Source organism: Hemiscyllium ocellatum, chromosome 9 (assembly GCF_020745735.1).
Source record: "Hemiscyllium ocellatum isolate sHemOce1 chromosome 9, sHemOce1.pat.X.cur, whole genome shotgun sequence".
In the NCBI taxonomy this organism is placed as follows: domain Eukaryota; kingdom Metazoa; phylum Chordata; class Chondrichthyes; order Orectolobiformes; family Hemiscylliidae; genus Hemiscyllium; species Hemiscyllium ocellatum.
This window is the reverse complement of record NC_083409.1, coordinates 47,148,767-47,170,035: the sequence shown is the minus strand read 5'-3', so window position 1 is coordinate 47,170,035 and position 21,269 is coordinate 47,148,767. Positions and strand designations below refer to the sequence as shown.

The 21,269-nt window shown below is 40.5% G+C and overlaps 1 protein-coding gene across 2 annotated transcripts in view; it reads left to right on the top strand.

The window, feature by feature from the left end:
- The window catches only part of dbt (dihydrolipoamide branched chain transacylase E2), a 62,632-nt gene that overhangs the window by 20,346 nt on the left and 21,017 nt on the right, over positions 1-21,269 (top strand). For both annotated transcript variants that reach the window (XM_060829727.1, XM_060829726.1), the window contains exon 4: positions 6,736-6,917. In XM_060829727.1, the coding sequence (XP_060685710.1) occupies positions 6,736-6,917 (182 nt within the window). The remainder of the gene's footprint in view (positions 1-6,735; positions 6,918-21,269) is intronic.

The following is a 21,269-nucleotide window of genomic DNA, read 5'->3' as shown; positions in this document are numbered from 1 at the left end:
TTTTCAGCTCACACCACCAAGGACCCAGGTTCAATTCTTGTCTTGCGAAACTGTCTGTGTGGAGTTTGCACATTCTCCCCATGTCTACGTTGCTTTCCTCTGGGTGCTCCAGTTTCCTGCCACAGTTCAAAGCTGTGCAGGTCAGGTGAATTGGCCATGCTAAATTGCCTGTAGTGTTAGGTGCATTAGTCAGAGGGGGGGTGGGTTGCTTTTCGGAGGGTCACTGTGGATTTGTTGGGCCGAAGGACCTGTTTCCATACTGTAGGAAATCTAATCAAACAAACCCAAACAAGCAGACAAAACGCATCCAGAAATCCTAGCCATTCTTGCCCACATCAAAGACATCTCGGAATTGACTGCCAGACTACTTAGACCCCTTGGCATCATGGTAGCCCACAAACCCACCAACACACTAAAATGGCAGCTAATGAATTTGAAAGACCCTATTCAGACAACAAGCAAAACTAATGTCACTTACAAAATACCTTGCAAGAACTGTAAGAAACACTGCATTGGACAAACAGGCAGAAAACTAGCCACCAGGATACATGAACTAGCCACAAAACAACATGACCCACTCTCACTAGTGTCCTTACATACGGATGAAGACGGACACCATTTCGACTGGGACAACACATCCATCCTAGGACAAGCCAAACAGAGACACACATGAGAATTCCTAGAAGGATGGCATTCCAACCAAAACTCTATCAACAAAAACATTGACTTGGATCCCATTTACCACCCCCTGAGAAAAAGAACAGGAAATGATATAGAAAGCGGGCTACACCACCCGTGCTTCATCTGGAGGCTCACTGGAAATGCTATCTAATAGGTGATGAAATGTCTGAAAATGAACCTTCCAGCTCAGCAAGCAACCTACATCCAGAACCTCAACCTGAGCTACAAATCTTCTCAAAACCTGTTATCTCTGACAATATTCCCATGGCAACATTTAGCTGCATATCAACTGTCTTTGTGTAATGGCTGCAAGATCATGAAGCAGAGTAATACTCTGCAGAGGGTTGATTGTTTCGGCTGTACTGTCCTTAATGTTCCTGGACCAGTTTCACCATGGTTTTTACTTGTGAGCTGGTTTTGATGAAGTATCACTATTGTATGAAAATCATGATGCCCAGGTGTTGTGGGCTGGGGTAATTTATCAATATTAGATCCAGGTTGCTGGTGAGCATTGAACTTAATTTCCCTAGTTTTAATACTTGCGTTGGTTTTCTGTGCCATTGACATGGATGATGTTTTTGGATTTGGTACAAAGCATGCCAACCAAATAGATGTGGCAGTCTGTGGTGAGCTGCTTCTGTGATTTAAAAAAAAATACATGCAGAACTTAACAGTTGCTTGTTAATGTGTCGATAACAAAAAGTAATTTCAGTGTTTTCGGGATGAATGTAAACATGTAAGTATTGATTTCAGTATCAAATAATATGCTACTAAGTTGTGCTGCAAGTATTAACTAGATATTTTGTGCTCTGTACAATGTTGATTGTTGAAATACGATCAAGGATTTCTGTCTTTGGGTGTAGTGATTTGGTAAACTGTGGACTATTAATTTATTAATGTGGTGGACTTCCATTTCCCTCTTATTGAGGCAGGGGCTACAATATGCTGTAGCCTCATTGGTATCTTGCTGAAATAGCAACTTTTCCTGTGCAAATTTAGGTAGAGTATTGGGAGGCTATGCAATGTTGGAAGTATTGCAGTTCAGTCCATCCCTGGCCTCATTTTTTGATTAGTTCATTTTGTAGTAGATTTCATTTAAGAGAAGTCAAGAGCAGGTACCCTGTATTTTTTCATTCTGATGCAATTAACTCCCTTCCTGATGAAGGACTTATGCCAGAAATGTCAATTCTCCTGCTCCTCAGATGTTGCCTGACTTCCTGTGCTTTTCTAGCACTATACTCTTGATTCTGAGCTCCAGCATCTGCAGTCCTCACTTTCTCCTCCCTGATGCCATTAACTGTTGAAATCACTCATATTATCTAATTGATTAAAATTTAGTTCAGCAGAAGAGTAGAAGTTAAATCTACAACCTATTTGGTCTCATCACAATGGCAGCCTGGAATTGCATGGCACATTTTTAATGCAATATATATCCCAAGAAACTGTACAGAAGAGAAAGCAAGATACTGCAGACACTTCTGTTGTTGTCTCTGCACTGTCTTCTTTCCATCCTGGGATCGTTCGCTGCTTGAACCTCAGCTGGTTCCCACAGCACATAAAACATTGAACTGGGATATCTATGTTGACAACAGTACTGCATATCTTAGAGATAAAGTGATGTTTATCTTGAGAGTTGTTAAAGTTAGTGGAAAAGTGAGACTATTATTTAGGTAAGATAGATAAGTTTCAGGAAGGAGTTGTTGCCAAATCGATTCAGGAGATTGTGGGGATTGGATAAACCAACTCTGTATTGCACTCTGCTTTGAGTTTTAAATTCTGCCACTTTTTTATTGTGTGAAGTGGAAACCAATGTTTGATTATTCTGGTATTCTTAAATGTTTCATTGCATTCATAGAGTCATAGAGATGTACAGCATGGAAACAGACCCTTTGGTCCAACCCGTCCATGCCAATCAGCTATCCTAACGCAATCTAGTCCCACCTGCCAGCACCTGGCCCATATCCCTCCAAACCCTTCCTATTCATATACCCATCCAAATGCCTCTTAAATGTTGAAATTGGCTTTTATTTCTTTGTGTTAGTTTACCTATGTATTTAATCTCAATGCTTTTTTAAACATATAGATTAAGGTGTATGCAATAAGATAATGTGCACATTGTAGAAGCTTGAAGATTCATACTTGGGGTTTAGAGAATCAAGGTTTAGAAATACTTGGGTGATGGTTATGGTCCCAGACTTCGCCATTTGTGAGATTGATCCTCCAGTGTGGAATCATCTTGGAATGCAGGTTCTGGGGATTGGCAGGAATGTGGAGTTGACAACACTCAAGGGGAGCCTGTCCTTGAACTAGATGAAGGGGTGTAGGGTTTAGCTCACTCAAGGGTTCCAGAATGCTGTCAGCATTTGTTAGAAGAGAGAAGTGATCATTGTGATTAGGTCTTGGTCAGTTTATTTCATTGTAGATTTGATTCTGGTTTCTGTTTATTTTGAATGATAAATGCATGGCTACTTTAATATTTTGTTTTATTCATGATTAGCAAAATTTAACTGGCAAATTTTGCACATCTTGGTAAGGACTAGGCTCACAACCAGAACTCACTGCAAAGGACTAACTTCCCTAATGAACATAAAATCGTCAAGTTATTGAAATTTTGTGCTCTTGTTGAAATGGCAAGGGAAGCTGGTAATTGGAGATGGGGGTACAATCCAAGATGCCCATGTATGTTGAAAAGGAAGGTGGGGGATGAGAAATTATACTGCTATTAGACAGGAGCTGTGGAGTATAAATTGGAAACAATTGTTCTGTGGGAAATGCTCAATAGAAGTGTGGAGGCTGTTTAAGGAGCATTTGTTGTGAGTATTGGACAACTTTGTCCTACTGAGATAGGCAAGAAATGGTGAGGTGAATGACCCTTGGGTGACAAGAGAAAAGGAGCTTCTCGTCAAAAGGAAGGAATAAGCTTACTTAAAGTTGAGGAAGCTGGCACAGCTTTAAAGGATTACAGGGTAGCTAGGAAAGAAGTCAAAAGTTAACTGAGGAGAACTAGGAGAGACCACAAAAAAGAAAGGCATTCTACACTTAGGAATAAGAGAATGATCATAGAGAGGGCAGGGCTGATCAGGGATAGTGGAGGAACTTGTGCCTGGAGTCTGAAGAGGTAGGAAAGGCCCTAAGTGAATTTTTCGCTTCAGTATTCACTAGAGAGAGGGACCTTGTTGATAGTGAGCACACTGTGGACCAGGTTAATAGGCTCGAAGAAAATAATATTAAGAAAGTGGATGTGCTGGAAATTCTGGGAAGCATCAGGATAGATAAGTGCCCAGGGCCAGACCAGTTATATCCAAGGTTACTACAGGAAGCAAGAAATGAGATTGCTGTGCCTCTAGGGATGATCTTTGCATCTTCACTCTGCCCACGAGTTATTTTGGATGATTGGAGGGAGGTGAATGTTGTTCTTGGGTTCAAGAAAGAGAATAGGGAAATCCCTGGGAATTACAGACCAGTCAGTCTTACGTCTGTGGTAAGCAAGATACTGGAAAGAATTCTGAGAGATAGGATTTATGACTATTTGGGAAAACATAGTTTGATTAGATAGTCAGCATGGCTTTGAGAGGGCCAGATCATACCTCACAAGTCTTATTAAGTTCTTTGAGGATGTGACAAGACAAGTTGACTAATGTCGAGCAGTGTATGTGTTTTATATTGATTTCAGTAAGGCATTTGATAAGGTTCCCCACAATAGGCTCATCCTGAAAGTTAGGAGAAATGGGATACAGGGAATTGGCTGGCTGAAAGAAGACAGCGAGTGGAGGTCGGTCACCAGTGGTGTACCACAGGGATCTGTTCTTGGGCCTCTGCTCTTTGTAGTTTTTAGAAATGACTTGGATGAAGAAGTGGAAGGGTGGGTTAGTACGTTTGCCACTGACACAAAGGTCAGTGGTGTTGTAGATAGTGTCAAGGGCTGTTGCAGGCTACAACAAGACATTGCAGGATGCAGAGCTGGGCTGAGAAGTGGCAGATGGAGTTCAACCTGGATAAATGCAAAGTGATTCATTTTGGAAGGTCAAATTTGAATGCTGAATACTGGGTTATAGACAGGATTTTTGACAGTGTGGAGGAACAGTGGGATCTTGGGGTCCATATTCATTGGCCCTGCAAAGTTGCCACCCAAGTTTACACGATTATTAAGAAGGCTGATGGTGTTTGGCTTTCATTAACAGCAGATTGAGTTTAAGAGCTACGAGGTTTTGCTGCAACACTATAAAACCCTGGTTAGACCACAATTGGAATATTGTATTCAGTGCTGGTCACCTCATTGTATGAAGGAGGGTGCAGAGGAGATTTACCAGGAAGCTGCCTGGATTGAAGGGCTTGTCTTAAGAAGAGAGGTTGAGTGAGCTTGGGCTTTTCACACAAGAGAGAAAAAGCAAGAGTGGTGACCTGATAGAGATGTATAAGGTAATGAGAGGCATAGAGTAGATAGCCTGAGACTTTTCCCCAGGGCAGAAATAGCTGTCATGAGTGGTCATAATTTTAACGTGTTAAAGGAAGCTATAAGGGCGATGTCAGAGGTGGGTTCTTTTTTTTTAGATTAGACTTACAGTGTGGAAACAGGCCCTTCGGCCCAACAAGTCCACACCGACCCGCCGAAGCGAAACCCACCCATACCCTTACATTTACCCCTTACCTAACACTAAGGGCAATTTAGCATGGCCAATTCACCTGACCCGCACATCTTTGGACTGTGGGAGGAAACCGGAGCACCCGGAGGAAACCCACGCAGACACGGGGAGAACGTGCAAACTCCACACAGTCAGTCGCCTGAGTCGGGAACTGAACCCGGGTCTCAGGCGCTGTGAGGCAGAAGTGCTAACCACTGTGCCTTTATGTAGGGAGTGGTGGGTGCATAGAATGCACTGCCAACATTGATAGTAGAGTCAGAGACATTAGGGACTTTTAAGTGATTGCTGGACAAGCACATGGACAGCAGTAAATTGAGGGGTACGTAGGTTAGGTTAATCTTAGATTAAGATCAATGCTTGTCACAACATCGTGGGCTGAAGGGCCTATAATGTACTGTTCTATGTGTTTCCCTGTGGTGTGGGTAACAGTAAATCTGCGCTTGTAACAAATGAAGAGAGATTACCAACCCGCTATCTAGCTCAGGAATTGCTACATGATTGGGGCTGAGGAAGAAACTAATGGAATTAGATGAATAAAGTAAGAAAGATGCACTGAGGAAGATGTTCGTTTAACCCTAGGTGCAACATATATAGGTAAGGTGCCATGTACAAGTGTAGAGTAACAGTGCTAATTTAAAAAAAGATTAATTCATGACTTGATCAACTCATCTTTGAGCTCTGGTAATGGTGGACCATGGTTAGATACAGTAATAATCTCACTTGGACATCAGAAGTAATGAATAAGCTGTGAAGTACTCTTGGATATCTGACAGGTTTGTTTATTCTTTACAGGCTAATGTAAATTGATGTTGGAGTATAGTATTTTCCTTGAACAAATTTCTTATACTGATTTACCTTCCCTGTTATGCTTTACAAAACCCTTTGACACTTTGCCTGCATGTGTACTTTTTATGGACGTATTCATGTTTATTAATTTAATGTGAACACAAATATTGCAAATTGGATGTTGATTAGTAACAAGACGATTACAGTCAACTTCTGTTTTGCCTTCAGACAATTTTGGCAGTACTCATATGGATCACTGGATTCCAATCATAAGTAGGAACTATTATGTGTTTTTTTCTCTCGCTAGCAGACTACTGCAGCTGTTTTCAGTACCTTTCACTATATATATTTAAAATTAGCCTTTTGTGCTAAGGATTTTTAGAAGGAGTTGCTTTTCCTCAGAATGCTTTGAGATGTTAGCCTGCTTGTAAAGTACTAGAAACATGAAAATCATTTTTCTAAGTTGGCTATTTTTGGTAGGGGAAATTGTTTTTATTCTTCCATTTTTTTTCCAATAATTTTTTTTTTGTTCTCAATTCTTTATGAAGATTTTTACACTAAACTTGTATTGTTCCAGTACTTTGTTCTTTATGCTGTTTCAGAACTTTTTTTAATGTTTCTACAGGTATGTAAAGGTAGGAGACACAGTGTCACAGTTTGACAGCATCTGTGAAGTTCAGAGTGACAAAGCATCAGTTACAATAACAAGCCGATATGATGGTGTGGTTCGAAAAATTTATTACAGCGTGGATGACACCGCTTATGTGGGCAAACCACTGATTGATATAGAAACAGAAGCTGTAAGAGGTACATCATACCGGAACGCTGATTTTTAGGGTGTGGGGGTCCTTCACTACTGAGTATTTGTAAAATTGCCTAACTTTTTTTAAAAAATGCGCATGGGACCTTACATTATGTAAGGACAAGTAAAGAGAAACAATATAAACTAAGTCAAATATTTTTAAATGTGGTGTAAAAACCAAGAGAATTCATATTCACAGATCTTTGATGGTGATGGGGCCAGTTTAGAAGCGTGGTATCCTTAGTTTTGAAGTGGTAGAGTGTGCAAAAACAGGGATATTTTGGGGATGTTGGACAGTAACAAACTTAGCATATATCAATTTTGCACCTTCATTGTGATGAAATGTCCAAACGGGTTTTAGAATAACATAACAAAACAGTGTAACACCAAGCCACATAGGGAGATATTAGGTCAGACGGCCAAATGCTTAGGCAGAGGAATATGTTTTCTGAAGTGTCTTAAAGGAGGAAAGCAAGATGTAGAGTGGGCATTTAACATAGAACATAGAGCGTTACAGCGTAGTACAGGCCCTTTGACCCTCGATGTTGCATCGACCTGGTAAAATTAATCTAATGCCCATCTAACCTACACCATTCCATTATTATCTTTATGATTTGGAGATGCCGGTGTTGGACTGGGGTGTACAAAGTTAAAAATCACACAACTAGTGTGCTTACAATTAAACCTGTTGGACTATAACCTGGTATTGTGTGATTATTATCTTTGTGTATGTCCAATGCCCATTTAAATGCCCTTAAAGTTGGTGAGTCTACTGCTGTTGCAGGCAGTCTGTTGCATGCCTCTACTACTCTCTATGAGTAAAGAAACCACCCCTGATATCTGTCCTAAATCTATCACACCTCAATTTAAAGCTATGTCCCCTCGTGTTTGCCTTCACCATCCGAGGAAAAAGGTTCTCACTGTCCACTCTATCTAACCCTCTGATTATCTTATACATCTCGATTAAGTCACCTCTCGACATTCTTCTCCCCAATGAAAACAGCCTCAGTTACCTCAGCCTTTCCTCGTAAGACCTTCCTTCCATACCAGGCAACATCCGAGTAAATCTCCTCTGAACCCTTTCCAAAGCTGCCGCGTCCTTCCTCTCATGTGGTGACCAGAACTGTACGCAATACTTCAGGTGTGGCCTTACCAGTGTGTGGTACAGCTGAAGCATGACCTTGTGTCTCCGAAATGCAATCTCCCTACCAATAAATGCCAACATACCATATGCCTTCATAACAACCTTATCAACCTGGCTGGCGACTTTCAGGGATTTATGCACCTGGATACCAAGATCTTTCTGTTCATCTACACTGCCAAGAATTTTACCATTGGCCCAGTGCTCTGCATTCCTGTTATTTCTTCTGAAGTGAGCAACCTCACACCTTTCTGCATTAAACTCCATTTGCTCCTTCTCCACCTAGCTCTGCATCTTATCTGTGTCCCTCTGTAATCCACAACATTCTTTGGCACTATCCACAACTCTGCCTACTTTTGTGTCATCTAAAAATTTACTAACCCATCCTTCTACACCCACATCCAGATCAGTTATAAAAATGACAACAGCAGTGGCCCCAAAACAGATCGTTGTGGCACACCACTAGTAACTGAGCTCCAGGATGAACATTTCCCATCAACCACAAACCTCTGTCTTCTTACAGCTTGCCAATTTCTTATCAAATTCGCTAACTCACCTTCAATCCCGAAACTCTGTATTTTGTGCAATAGCCTACCGTGTGGAACTTTATCAAACACCTCACTGCAGGCCATCGACAGCTTTACCTTCATCCACCTGTTTTGTCACCTTCTTGAAGAACTCAATAAGGTTAGTTAGGCATGACCTACCCTTCACAAAACCGTGTTGACTGTCTCTAATCAAATTATTCCTTTCCAGATTATTATAAATCCTATCTCTTATAACCTTTTCCAACACCTTACCCATAACTGAAGTAAGGCTCACTGGCCTATAACTGCCAGGGTTGGCTCGACTCCCCTTCTTAAACAAGGGAACAACATTTGCTATCCTCCAGCCTCTGGCACTACTCCTGTCGACAAGGGTGATATTCATTTCAAAGCCAAAGGCTCTGCAATCTCCTCCCTGGTTTCCCAGAGAATCCAAGGATAAATCCCATCTGGCCCTGGGTCTTACTTGTTTTTAGATCTTCCAAAATTGCTAAAACCTCCTCATTGTCAACTGCAATCCCATCTAATCTAGTGGCCTGTATCTCCGTATTCTCACTAACATTGCCCTTTTCCAATGTGAATGCTTACGAAAAGTATTCATTAAGCGCTTCCCCATGTCCTCAGATTCCACACGCAACTTTTCACTCCTATCTTTCTTTGCCCTAATCTTACTCTAGTCATTATTTTATTATTAATATACATTATACAAATTTGTGAACTTAGGGCCTAGATGACTGAAGGCATGGTTACCAATGATGATGTGGTAAGAACTGGGAATGTAGTTGAGGCTAGAATTAGATCTTTATATATCACTAGTATGAATACCTTTGAACTGAAAGCAGGACAGATTATTTAAAGATTATTTATTTAAAAGATTTGAGGCTTTTTTTTGAAGAATATTTATGGGACTTCAGCGTTTACATCAATTATAAAGGATCAATTGTAATTTCCTTGGATAGAAAGATATACTGGTCCGTGTGAACTATCAACCCTGGAAGCATTATCACCAAGAAGGAAGTTGAGAAACAAAGCAGGTGACTGCCAGACACAAAGCTACCGCGATGAATGACGAAAGCAATTAGCATGTAGTTACAGACAGAGAGAGAAAGCAAACAGAAAAAGAAATATCGCAAAATCTTGAGCGAAGGAGAAATGAATTTCTCTCAATATTGCTCCGCATAAAGCTTAACAGTAATGCAAACTGGGTAGAGAGTGTGGTGCTGGAAAAGCACAGCTGGTCAGCAGCATCCGAGGAGCAGGAGAATCGACGTTTCGGGCATAAGCCCTTCATCAGGAAAGGCTTGATGAAGGGCTTATGCCTGAAACATCGATTCTCCTGCTCCTCGGATGCTGACTAACCGGCTGCGTTTTTCCAGCACACACTCTCAACTCTGATCTCCAGCATCTGCAGTCCTCACTTTCTCCTAGTTATGCAAACTGGTATAAAATCCAGAAAGCTGTAAATGGCTGGGTATTTTCTCATATGAAATCAATATATTAAGTGGTTGATTGATTGAAAAGGATCTTTGGCAAACTACTTTATTGAGGTTATTGTGGCTTGAGGAGGACAAAGTTTATAGAAGCCTTTGTAGCAATAAAAGTACCCATGCAACTTAAAGGTGAAAACTCTTGCTGGATAGAACTGATCTCACCTGCATGGTTCAAGCATGTATTGTGAAACTGTATTGTTATATACTGCCACACTTGTGTTCAAAAACATATGGCTGCATAAGACATACGTTATATTGCCTAGTTAATTAATCTTTTTATTTGAAGTGTTATTTGTCTGTTAATTGAAGTTTGCTTTATGTTAGTTCTAAGTCATGTTAAAGTAAAAGCTGCAAAATGTAGAACTTTTTGGTTAGTTCTTCCTTGGTGGTGAGTCAGTAAGTTTAGTTGTTTTCTTCATGGCTCCCCATGTGGATCTTAACAAAATTGACAGCTCAACTGAGATTAAGCCTAGAGACTGTAACACTACTTCATTGGAATTTACCAGCATTTAAAGAAGCAATGTATGATATTAATCTTTTCTATGTTTTATTGGGAAATCGACATGGGTAGCTTTTGAGGTTCATGCTTTTGAGAGAGAGTATAACTCTTTAAACTTGAAATCGGTATGAAAAGACAATTTACGAAATGTAAAACTAATGGGATTAACATATGATCAGGAGCTAAGGATGCTGGGATCCTTGAAGAATTGACTGGCCATCTGGGGCTAAAGGAGGAAAGGTCAACAGCTGGCTAAAATTTAAAAAGAAGTAGAATTAAGAAAGATTGACTTAGGAAGAGAAAAATTAGCAAGGGATGAAAGAGATTGGGAAAGAAATAAAGAAAGTAAGAGATGAAAAATATTGAAATGAAGCACGAGTTTCAATTGTGTAAACTTGAGTTGATAAGCAAACGTGAGGCTACCTGTAAGAAGTTCTCTTAATTTTGATTTGATGAGGAATTTTTACTTAGTGTTCTGCTACATGTGAAGAAACTAGTCATTTGGTGAGTATCCTCTAAGTAACTACAGTTTATTCCATTCCTAGGGATTGAAATATAATAATAATGGCAAGGTTAATAAAATATGTAAAAACAAAAGGAAATATATAAATTATTAAAATAATTTGGCAGCTAATTACAACACAAACAAGTGATGAGTCACAGTTGCAGAATGTTGGAGCTGCTGGCTGCCAGTTTGATTCAGGGCAAATATATCGGCAGTAAGTGTTTGAGCCAAAGTTACATTCACTTCAGAGATTATTGCTTCAAGTCTGAAAACCGAACACTACATCACATCCTTTTAGGTGGATTCTTTAGTATTTGGAGGCAGAGACACCTCTAGCAATTCGGTCTTCTGATTTGGTTAGATTTCAGGGAAAGGACTGCGAATGAGGCAAGTGAGGGAGCCCCGAGGTCAGCTCATTAGCCTTTGTAATTGTCTATAGGGTTTGAAATTCCTTTTTTTATTGATTAGAAATGGGGCTGCGGGTGCATAAATGACCATGCTACAGGAGATCATTCAAGTGGAAGGGACAGAAAGGAATATTGTGGTAATAGGGGACAGTTATACAGAGCAATTTACCAGTCTCTGCAACAAGGAGTGAATTCAAACCGCAGTATTGCCTATCGGTGCCAGGGTTTAGGACATCCGCTCCAGGCTGGAGAAGAATTTGCAAAGGAAGGAGGAGGTACCAGTCATCATGGTCCCTATAAGTAGCAGCAGCATGTGCATGACAAAGAAGGAGATTCTACATGGTCATTCAAGGATCTAAGTACTAAATTACAAGGTAGAACCTCAGAAGTCATAATCTGGATTATTATTTGAGTTACTTGAGTGCAAATTGGCATTGGCCAATCAGATTATCAATGATTGTGTGACTCAAAGACCAGTCTAAGAGAAGTGGGTTCCGGTTTGTGGAGCACAGGCAGCAGTTCTGGGGAAAGTGGGATCTGTACTGACAAACGTTCTCCACCTGAACTGTGCAGGGGCTGCTATTCTGGCAGCTGCATGACGAGGGAAGCTGAAAGGATTTAAACAAAATAAGAGGAACCTCGATTATCCAAACGAGATGGGCAAGCACTGTTTCGTTCAGATAATTGATTATTCAGTTAATTGATTCACTGCCTTTCCTCTGGGGCTCGGAGTTTTCTGTTAAGTCCGCTCACCATTCAGGAGACTAGACAGCAGCTCACCATGTGCAAGGCCCGCCCCCTCCCAACCCCATCCAAAACCACCGCCTTGCCGTGCCCCCGTTCACCCCCACCCCAACCCCCTCCCTCCCCCAAACCTGTCCAACACTGCCCCCAACCCAACATCGCTCCCCTTCCCCCAACCCCACCCACCTCCAATCCTGTCCAGTACTGCCCCCCACACGCCCCCACTCCCGTATCTTGCCCGCCCCCCCCCCCCCCCGTGCACCGCCATGTCTGCTCCAGCCCCCTTTCCAGGTAGCCGGATTGGACACCAACAACAAGGCTGCTGTCTTTCGGGAGTGAGTCTCCAAATAAGTTTTTAATGCAACTTTTTCACAGGTTCCACCTTTTCCCTGTACAGGACAATGATGGAGAGATTATCTGGGGAAAGGGGGATTAGGGTACATGCCTGTGGGAACTCCAGGGGAACTGTGTGGGGAGAGAGAGAGAGAGGTGTGTCATTTGGAGATGGTGCCTGGGCTCCCATCGATATCCAGGACTGTTCTCAGCAGCATTTCAGTAAGTCAAGTTTACTTTTAATCACTGTGAACAAAAGGCGCAATCAGTGGAAACACGTCTTTGATCAAATGTTTCTATCGGGACGTCACGATCTCCTTCGGATAATCTGATTTTCAGATAATTGATATTTGGATAATCAAGGTTTCTCTAGTAGGGGGAAGTGATCAAATTTAGGAAGATTAATTCACGTGGTAAATCAAAGAGTAGACTCGGCACAAGAGAAAAGTATTAATTCAGGAAATGCTAAACGGGATGCAAAGTGATGAAAAGTACAAATCTAAAGTGAAAGTAAGCATGCAAGTGCAGCAGGTAATGAAGAAAGCTATTGGTTTGTTGGACTACTTAGTGAGAGGATTTGAATACAGGGCCTTGATGAAACTACACCTAGAGTATTTTGTGCAGTTTTGGTCTGAGAAAGAATGTTTTTGCTATGGAGGAAATGCATACTGATTCTTGAGATGGCGGGATCGATATATGAAGGAAGATTGGATTGATTAGGACTGTATTCAGTGGAGTTTAGAACAATGATGAGGGATCCCATCAAAACCAATCAAGATCTAAAAGGACTAGACAGGGTAAACATAGGAAGGATGTTGCTGAGGACTGGAGAGTTCAGAACCAAAGATCACAGTTTAAGGGTATTGGTTGGGCCGTTTAAGAATGGGATAAGGAGAAATGTCTTCATCCAGAGAGTGGTGAACCTATGTAATTCTTTGCCACAGAAAGTGGTTGAGACAAAAATATTGAATGCTTTTAAGAAGGGGTTAAATATAGCACTAGGGCTAATAGAGTCAAAGGGCAGAGAGAGAAAGTGAGACATGATATTGAGTTGATTGATCAGTCACAATCAAATTGACTGTCCAGAGCAGGACATCCAAGGGCTGAACGTCCTACTCCTATTTTGATTTTAAAACCAACAGAAAAGGTGACAAAAAGGATAAACCTAAAGATTCTATATCTGAATGCATGTAACTAACGTTAGAAGAAAACAGATTACCTGACAGTACAAATAGAAGTGAATAAGTATGATCTGGTATCCATTAGACATAACTGTGGGATGACATAGATTGGTACCTGCGTATTGAAGGGTACAGGCACTTAAAACAGGAAAAAAGGAAAAGATGGAAAGAAGGAAAAGAGAGGGATGACCTAATCTTAAAAACCCAGTATGTGGAAATGGTTAGAGTAGAGATGTGATAAAGGCAAGCAGTATTTCTGGTTTTGTGTACATGGTAGGGTGGAGCGTGAAGAAGGAAATAATGGGAACTTTTCAGAAAAACATGTTGGTAAACATGGGATATTTTAGGATATATGTAAACTGGAAAACGCAGATAGACAAAGGTACCGGATAAAGAATTCATAAATTTGTATTTGCGATAGTTTCTTCAAATAGCATGTTCTGAAACCCGTGGGAGAGCAAGCTATATTAGAGTCATGAATATGTACAGCACGGAAACAGACCCTTCGGTCCTACTCATCCATGCCAACCAGTTATCCTAAACTAAACTAATTCCATTTGCCAGCACTTAGCCCATATCCCTCTAAATTCCTCCTATTCATATACCCATTCAGCTGCCTTTTAAATGCTGTAATTGTACCAGCCTCCACCACTTCCTCTGGCAGTTTATTCCATACAGGCACCACCCTCTGCGTGAAAAGGTTGCCCCTTAGGTCTTTTTTATATTTTTCCCCTCTCCTAAACCTATGCCGTCTAGTTCTGGACTCCCTTGCACCACGGAAAAGACTTTGTTTATTTATTCTATCCATGCCCCTCTTAATTTTATAAGCCTCTAAGCTCACCCCTCAGCCTCTGACGCTCCAGGGAAAACAGCCCCAGCCTGTTCAGCCTCTCCCTATAGCTCAAATCCTCCAACCCTGGCAACATCCTTGTAAATCCTTTCTGAGCCCTTTCAAGTTTCACAACATCCTTTTGATAGGAAGGAGACCAGAATTGCACACAGTATTCCAAAAGTGGGTGGCACAGTGACTCAGTGGTTAGCAACCTCACAACGCCAGGTAACCAGGTTCGAATCCAGCCTTGGGTGACTGTCTGTGTGGAGTTTGCATATTCTCTCCGTGTCTGCGTGGGAATCTAATCAAATTTAAATGGCCTAACCATTATTCTGCACAGCTGCAACATGACCTCCCAATTCCTATACTCAATGCACTGACCAATAAAGGAAAACATACTAAACAACTCCTTCACTGTCCTATCTATCTGTGACTCTACTTTCAAGGAGCAATGAACCTGCACTCCAAGGTCTCTTTGTTCAGCAACACTCCTTAGGACCTTACCATTAAGTGTATTGGTCCTGCTCTGATTTCTTTTCCTAAAATGCAGCACTTGGCAATTATCTAAATTAAGCTCTGTCTGCCACTCCTCAGCCCATTGGCCCATCTGATCGATATCCTATTTTATCCTGAGGTAACCTTCATTGTCCACTATATCTTCACTTTTGGTGTCATCTGTAAACTTACTAACAATACCTCCTATGTTCACATCCAAATAATTTATGTAAATAACAAACAAGTAGTGGACTTAGCACCAATCCTTGGGGCACACTACTGGTCACAGGCCTCCAGTCTGAAAAGCAGCCCTCCACCCTATGCCTTCTACCTTCAAGCCAGTTCTGTATCCAAATGGCTAAGGTATTATGCAATATAATAGGACTAATTCATACTCTCATAGTGAAGATGCCCCTAGCTAGTAGTAACCATAATAAAATTGAGTTTTCCGTTCTGTTGAAAGATTTGCAAGCCTGAGACTACTTATAAAAACTTAATAAGGGCAATTCTGAGGGCATGAAAGCAGAGCTGGTTGAAATGAATTAGCAAATTAGTTTGAAGAATAAGTGAATAAAGATGCAGTGGTAAATATTTAAGGGGATATTTCAGAATACGGAAAATATATAGATTCCAAATGAATAAAAAATAAATTTGAAGTACAAATCTGTCATCCATAATTTACTAGAAGGATATTAAAAAATGTATATAATTGTGCAAGGACAGGTGTCAGGTCAGATGATTGGACGCTTTTTTTTAAAAAGGTCAAGAACAATTAATAAGGAGGGAAAAATGAGAGTATTGATGAAAGCTAGCCAGAAATTTAAGAGATTGTAAGAGTTTGTATATTTTAAGAAAAAAATGTGAACAAATTAAGGTTTGGTGCAATAGACAGTGAGTTTGCAGAATTGATAATAGAAAGTAACATGACAGGTGACTAATTGTTCAGGTGTTTTGCATCTTACTTTACAGAAAAGGAATATTCCAGTAACAGCTATACATTTGGAAATGGTGGGGGTTGGTGATGAGGAACTGAGGAAAGCCAAAATCACCAGAGAGGTGGTACTGAATAAATTGTTGGAGCTGTAGACTAACAAACTCCCAGGTTTCAATGGATTTCATCCTAAAGTCTTTAAAGAAATATCAAGCAAGATAATTGAAGTGTTGGTTTTAATTTTTTCAAAACTCCTTAGATTCAGTTTAAGTCCCATTAGACTGGAAGATCACAAATGTAACTCGCTTATTCAAAAAGGGAGGCAAACAGGAATCAGGAAACTACAGGCACAAGGAAAATGTTAGAAGTTTTTAAAAAATAATTTCTTGCAAGCTACTTGGATAGGTTCTGACTACTTGGATTCAATGTGGATTTGTGCAAGGGCAATCATGTTTAACGAATCTATTAGAATTCGTTTGAGGAATTAACATACTGTGAGTAAAGCAGAACCGTGATGTACTGCACTGTGAATTTTTAGAATGTGTTTTAATAAAGTGTCACATGGAAGGATATTGCAGGTTATAAAAGCTCATGGTATGGTGGATAGTAAATTAGTATCAATCGAACACTGGCTGGCTAACAGAAAGCAGAGAGTAGACATTCATGGATCCTTTTCTGTTAAGCAAGATTTAACTTGGACCTGTGTGGTTGGAACAGGGATCAGTTCTCTGATTTCAACTGTTTACAAGACTTGGATGAAAGGACGGGATGATATGTTTATTAAATTTACCGATGACAGAAAGAACGTTAGAAAAGGGAATTGTGAAGATGATGTTAGGTGACTACAAAAAGATATAGATAGGTTATGTGTATGGAAGAAGGTCTGACAAATGGAGTACAATGTGAGGAAGCGTGTAAATTTCCCTTTTGGTAGGGAGAATAAAAAGAAGCATTTTTTTTACCAAAACTTCAATGTCTGTAGTCATCCAGCATTGCATGCACCTACCAGCATTGCCCTTTACTCTGACAGGAACATACTCTCTCTGGACTCTTGTTATCCCTTTTTTGAAGGCTTTTCATTTCCCAGCTGTTCCTTTACCTGCAAATTTCTGCCCCCAATCAACTTTTGAAAGTTCTTGCCTAATACTGTCAAAATTGGCCTTCCTCCAATTTAGAACTTTGACATTTATATCCGGTCTATCCTTTTCATCACTATTTTAAAACTAATAGAATTATGGTCACTGGCCCCTAAAGTGCTCCCCACCTGACACCTTAGTCCCCTGCCCTGCCTTATTTCCCAAGAGTAGGTTAAGTTTTGCACCTTCTCTAGAAGGTACATCCAATTTTCTCATATACATTTAACAAATTATTCTCCATCCAAGCCCTTAAAACTATGTCAGTCCAAGTCTATGTTTGGAAAGTTAAAATCTCTGACCTTTACCACCCTGATATTCTTACAGATATCTGAGATCTCCTTACAAATTTGTTTCTCAATTTCTCACTGCTTATTGTGGAATCTTTAGTACAATCCCAATAAGGTGATCATCCCTTTCTGATTTCTCAGTTCCACACAAAATAACTTCCTTGGACATTTTGGTCAAGCGAAAGAAGGAAGCATATGTCAGGTATAGACGCAGGGATCAAGTGAATCCTTAGAAACTGTAAAGGCAGTAGAAGTATACTTAAGAGGAAAATCAGCAGAGCAAAAAGGGACATGAGATAGCTTTGGCAATTAGGGTTAAGGAGAATCCAAAGGGATTCTACAATGTATTAAGGACAAAAGGGTAGCCAGGGAGAGAATTGGGCCACTTAAAGATCAGCAAGGCCATTTATGTGTGGAACCCTAAGAGATGGGGCAGATACTAAATGACTATTTTGCATCTGTGTTTTCTGTGGAGAAGGATATGGAAGCTAGAGAACTTGGAAAGATAAATAGCGACATCTTGAAAAATGTCATGTTAGAGAGGAGGAACTGCTGAATGTCTTAAACCACATAAAGATGGATAAATCCCTGGGACTTGATCAGGTGTACTCGAGAACTCTGTGGGAAGTTAAGGAAGTGATTGCTGGACCCCTTGCTGAGATATTTTTTATCATCAATAGCCACAGATGATGTGCTAGAAGACTGAAGGTTGTCTAACGTGGTGCCATACTTAAGAAAGGTGGTAAGGAAAAGCCAGTGAACTATCGACCTGTGAGCCTGATAGTGGATAAGTTGTTGGTGAGAATTTTGAGGGACAGGATTTACATGTATTTGGGAAGGCAAGGACTGATTCGGGATAGTCAATATGGCTTTTTGCATGGGAAATCATGTCTCATTAACTTGATTGAGTTTTTTGATAAAGTAACAAAGAGGATTGATGAAGGCAGAGTGGTGGACTTGATCTATATGGACTTCAGTAAGGCATTCGACAAGATTCCTCATGATATACCAGCTGGCAAAGTTAGATCACACAGAATACAGTGAGAACTAGTCATTAGGATACAGAACTGACTCGAAGGTAGAAGACAGAGGGTGGAGGTGGAAGGTTGCTTGTCAGGCTGGAGGCCTGTAATGAGTGGTGTGCCACAAGGATTGATGCTGAGTGCACTGCTTTCTGTCATTTTATATAAATTATTTGAATGTGACCATTGGAGGTATGGTTAGTAAGTTAGCAGGTGACACCAAAATTGGAGGAGTAATGGACAGCAAAGAAGGTTACCTCAGTACAATGGGACCTTGATCAGATGGTCCAATGGGCCAAGGAGTGGCAGATGGACTTTAATTTAGATAAATGTGATGTACTGCATTTTGGAAAAGCAAATCAAGGCACAACATATATACTTAATTAATGGTAAGGTCCTGCAGAGTGTAGGTTCATAGTTCCTTGAAAGTGGAGTCACAGGTAGACAGGATAGTGAAGAAGGCATTTGGGGTATGCTTGCTATTGGTCAGTGCATTGAGTACAGGAGTTGAGAGATCATATGCAGCTATACAGGACATTGGTTAGGCCACTTTTGGAATATTGTATGCAATCCTGGTCTCCCTGCTATAGGAAGAATGTTGTAAAACCTGAAGGATTCAGAAAAGATTCACAAGGATGTTGCCAGGGTTAGAGAGTTTAAGCTATAGGGAGAGGCTGGGGCTATTTTCCCTGCAGTGTAGGAGGCTGAGAGTGACCTTATATAGGTTTATTAAAATTAGGAATGGGATGAATAGCCAAGGTCTTTTTCCCAGGGTAGGCGAGTCCAAAACTAAAGGGTATAAGCTTAAGGTGAGAGGGGAAAGATTTAAAAGGGACCTAAGGGGTAATTTGTTCACACAGAGGGTGGTGCATGTGTGGAACAAGCTGCCAGAGAAAGTGGTAGAGGCTGGTACAATTACAACATTTAAAAGGCATCTGGATGAGTATAGGAAGAGTTTAGAGGGATATGGCCCAAATGCCGGCAAATGGGACTCCATTAATTTAGGATTTCTTTTCAGCCTGGACGAGTTGGACCAAAGGGTCTATTTTCATGCTGTGTGACTCTTTGTCTAATTGGTCAGGGATGGCAGAGGGTTCTAGGTATCCTACAGCACAAATTACAAAAGGCTTCTATGCAAAGACAGCAAGTAAATAGGAATGTCAGTAGAATGTTATTGTTTATTGTGAGGAGAACTGAATACAAAACAAGGAAGTTATGTTTTGGTTATACTAGACACTGGTTTCATGACCAGTTTTGGAAAGTGCACAGATACTTGAGCCCCACTATTCTCAGGGTCATCACAAAAATTCAAAATTTAATTGAATGACTCAGTCTCGACTTTACTTGACGGATAGACTCAGTATACTCTGATAGAATACACTGACCAGCTTTCTATACTTAAAGTGATCGAATATTTATTACTAATAAATCAATTCTAACTATAGACAAAATAAATCTGAATTACGTGTATAACTCCACTAACTGAAACTAACTTCTTTTTAAATTCCTAACACAGCCAAACAAACATGCATGTTATAGTTGGTGGAAAAGAAATTGAGGAAACAGTTAATTAGGACCAGTCTACAGGATTCAATTAGATTAGATTAGATTACTTACAGTGTGGAAACAGGCCCTTCGGGCTAACAAGTCCACACTGACCCGCCGAAGCGCAACCCACCCGTACTCCTACATTTACCTCTTACCTAACTCCACAGGCAATTTAGCATGGCCAATTCACCTGACCCGCACATCTTTGAACTGTGGGAGGAAACTGGAGGAAACCCACGCAGATACGGGAAGAACGTGCAAACTCCACACAGTCAGTCACCTGAGGCAGGAATTGAACCCAGGTCTCTGGTGCTGTGAGGCAGCAGTGCTAACCACTGTGCCACCGTGCCGCCCACTTTTGTGTGCATTTGTTATTTCTAATCATTTTATTTTATGTACTTATGGAGAAGCTTACTGTATATTTTTATACTTTTTGCAAGTATACTATTTTCCCTTCCAAATTAGTCTCCCTTGCTGAATTCTAAACTGCTCCCATTCCTCAGTATTGCTTTTTCTAGCAACTGTATATGCTTTATCTTTGTATCTAATAATATTCCAAGTTTTCTGTTTAGCCATAGTTGGGCGACTTTTCCCTTTGTGCTCTTTCTCCTGAAAGGAGTGTTTAACTGTTCCAATGCATGTATTCATTCCTTATATATTAGCCATTGCCAAACTGCTGTTATGCCTTTAATAAACCTACCTAATCTATCACAGCCAATTCACTTCCCATACCTTAAAGGTTTCCTTTGATCAGATTTAAGACCCTAGTTTCAGATTGGAAACTTCCCTTTCTCTCCTGAGGAAGAGTTCCTTCTTGTTATGGTCATTGTCTTTCCTAAAGGATCTCTTACCACAAATAGAAATACACTTTCTGCATTTATAGCTCTCTTCTACTGCCATTACCTCTCCCTTTGTCTTTTGTTCTGGGTGCCTTCATCATCTGTTCCACTTGCTCCTTCTCCCACTTTGGCACCAGCATAAAATCTATAATTTTCCAGCTTTGAAAAAAATCACATTGGACCGAAATGTTACCTCTGTTTCTCTTTCTACTGATGCTTCCAGACCTGCTGAGTTTCTCCAGCATGTTGAACTCCAAATTGCCACTATTCCTCCACAGTATTTTGCTTTTCTAAGATTATTAGTAACTTCCTCCCATTGCTCAAAACCATATCTTGGAAAGCCTGTTCCCTAGTTTGTTCGTCAATGTACAGATCTAAACAAAAACCTGTACACACTCCAAGAATTCACCTGCCACAGTGTT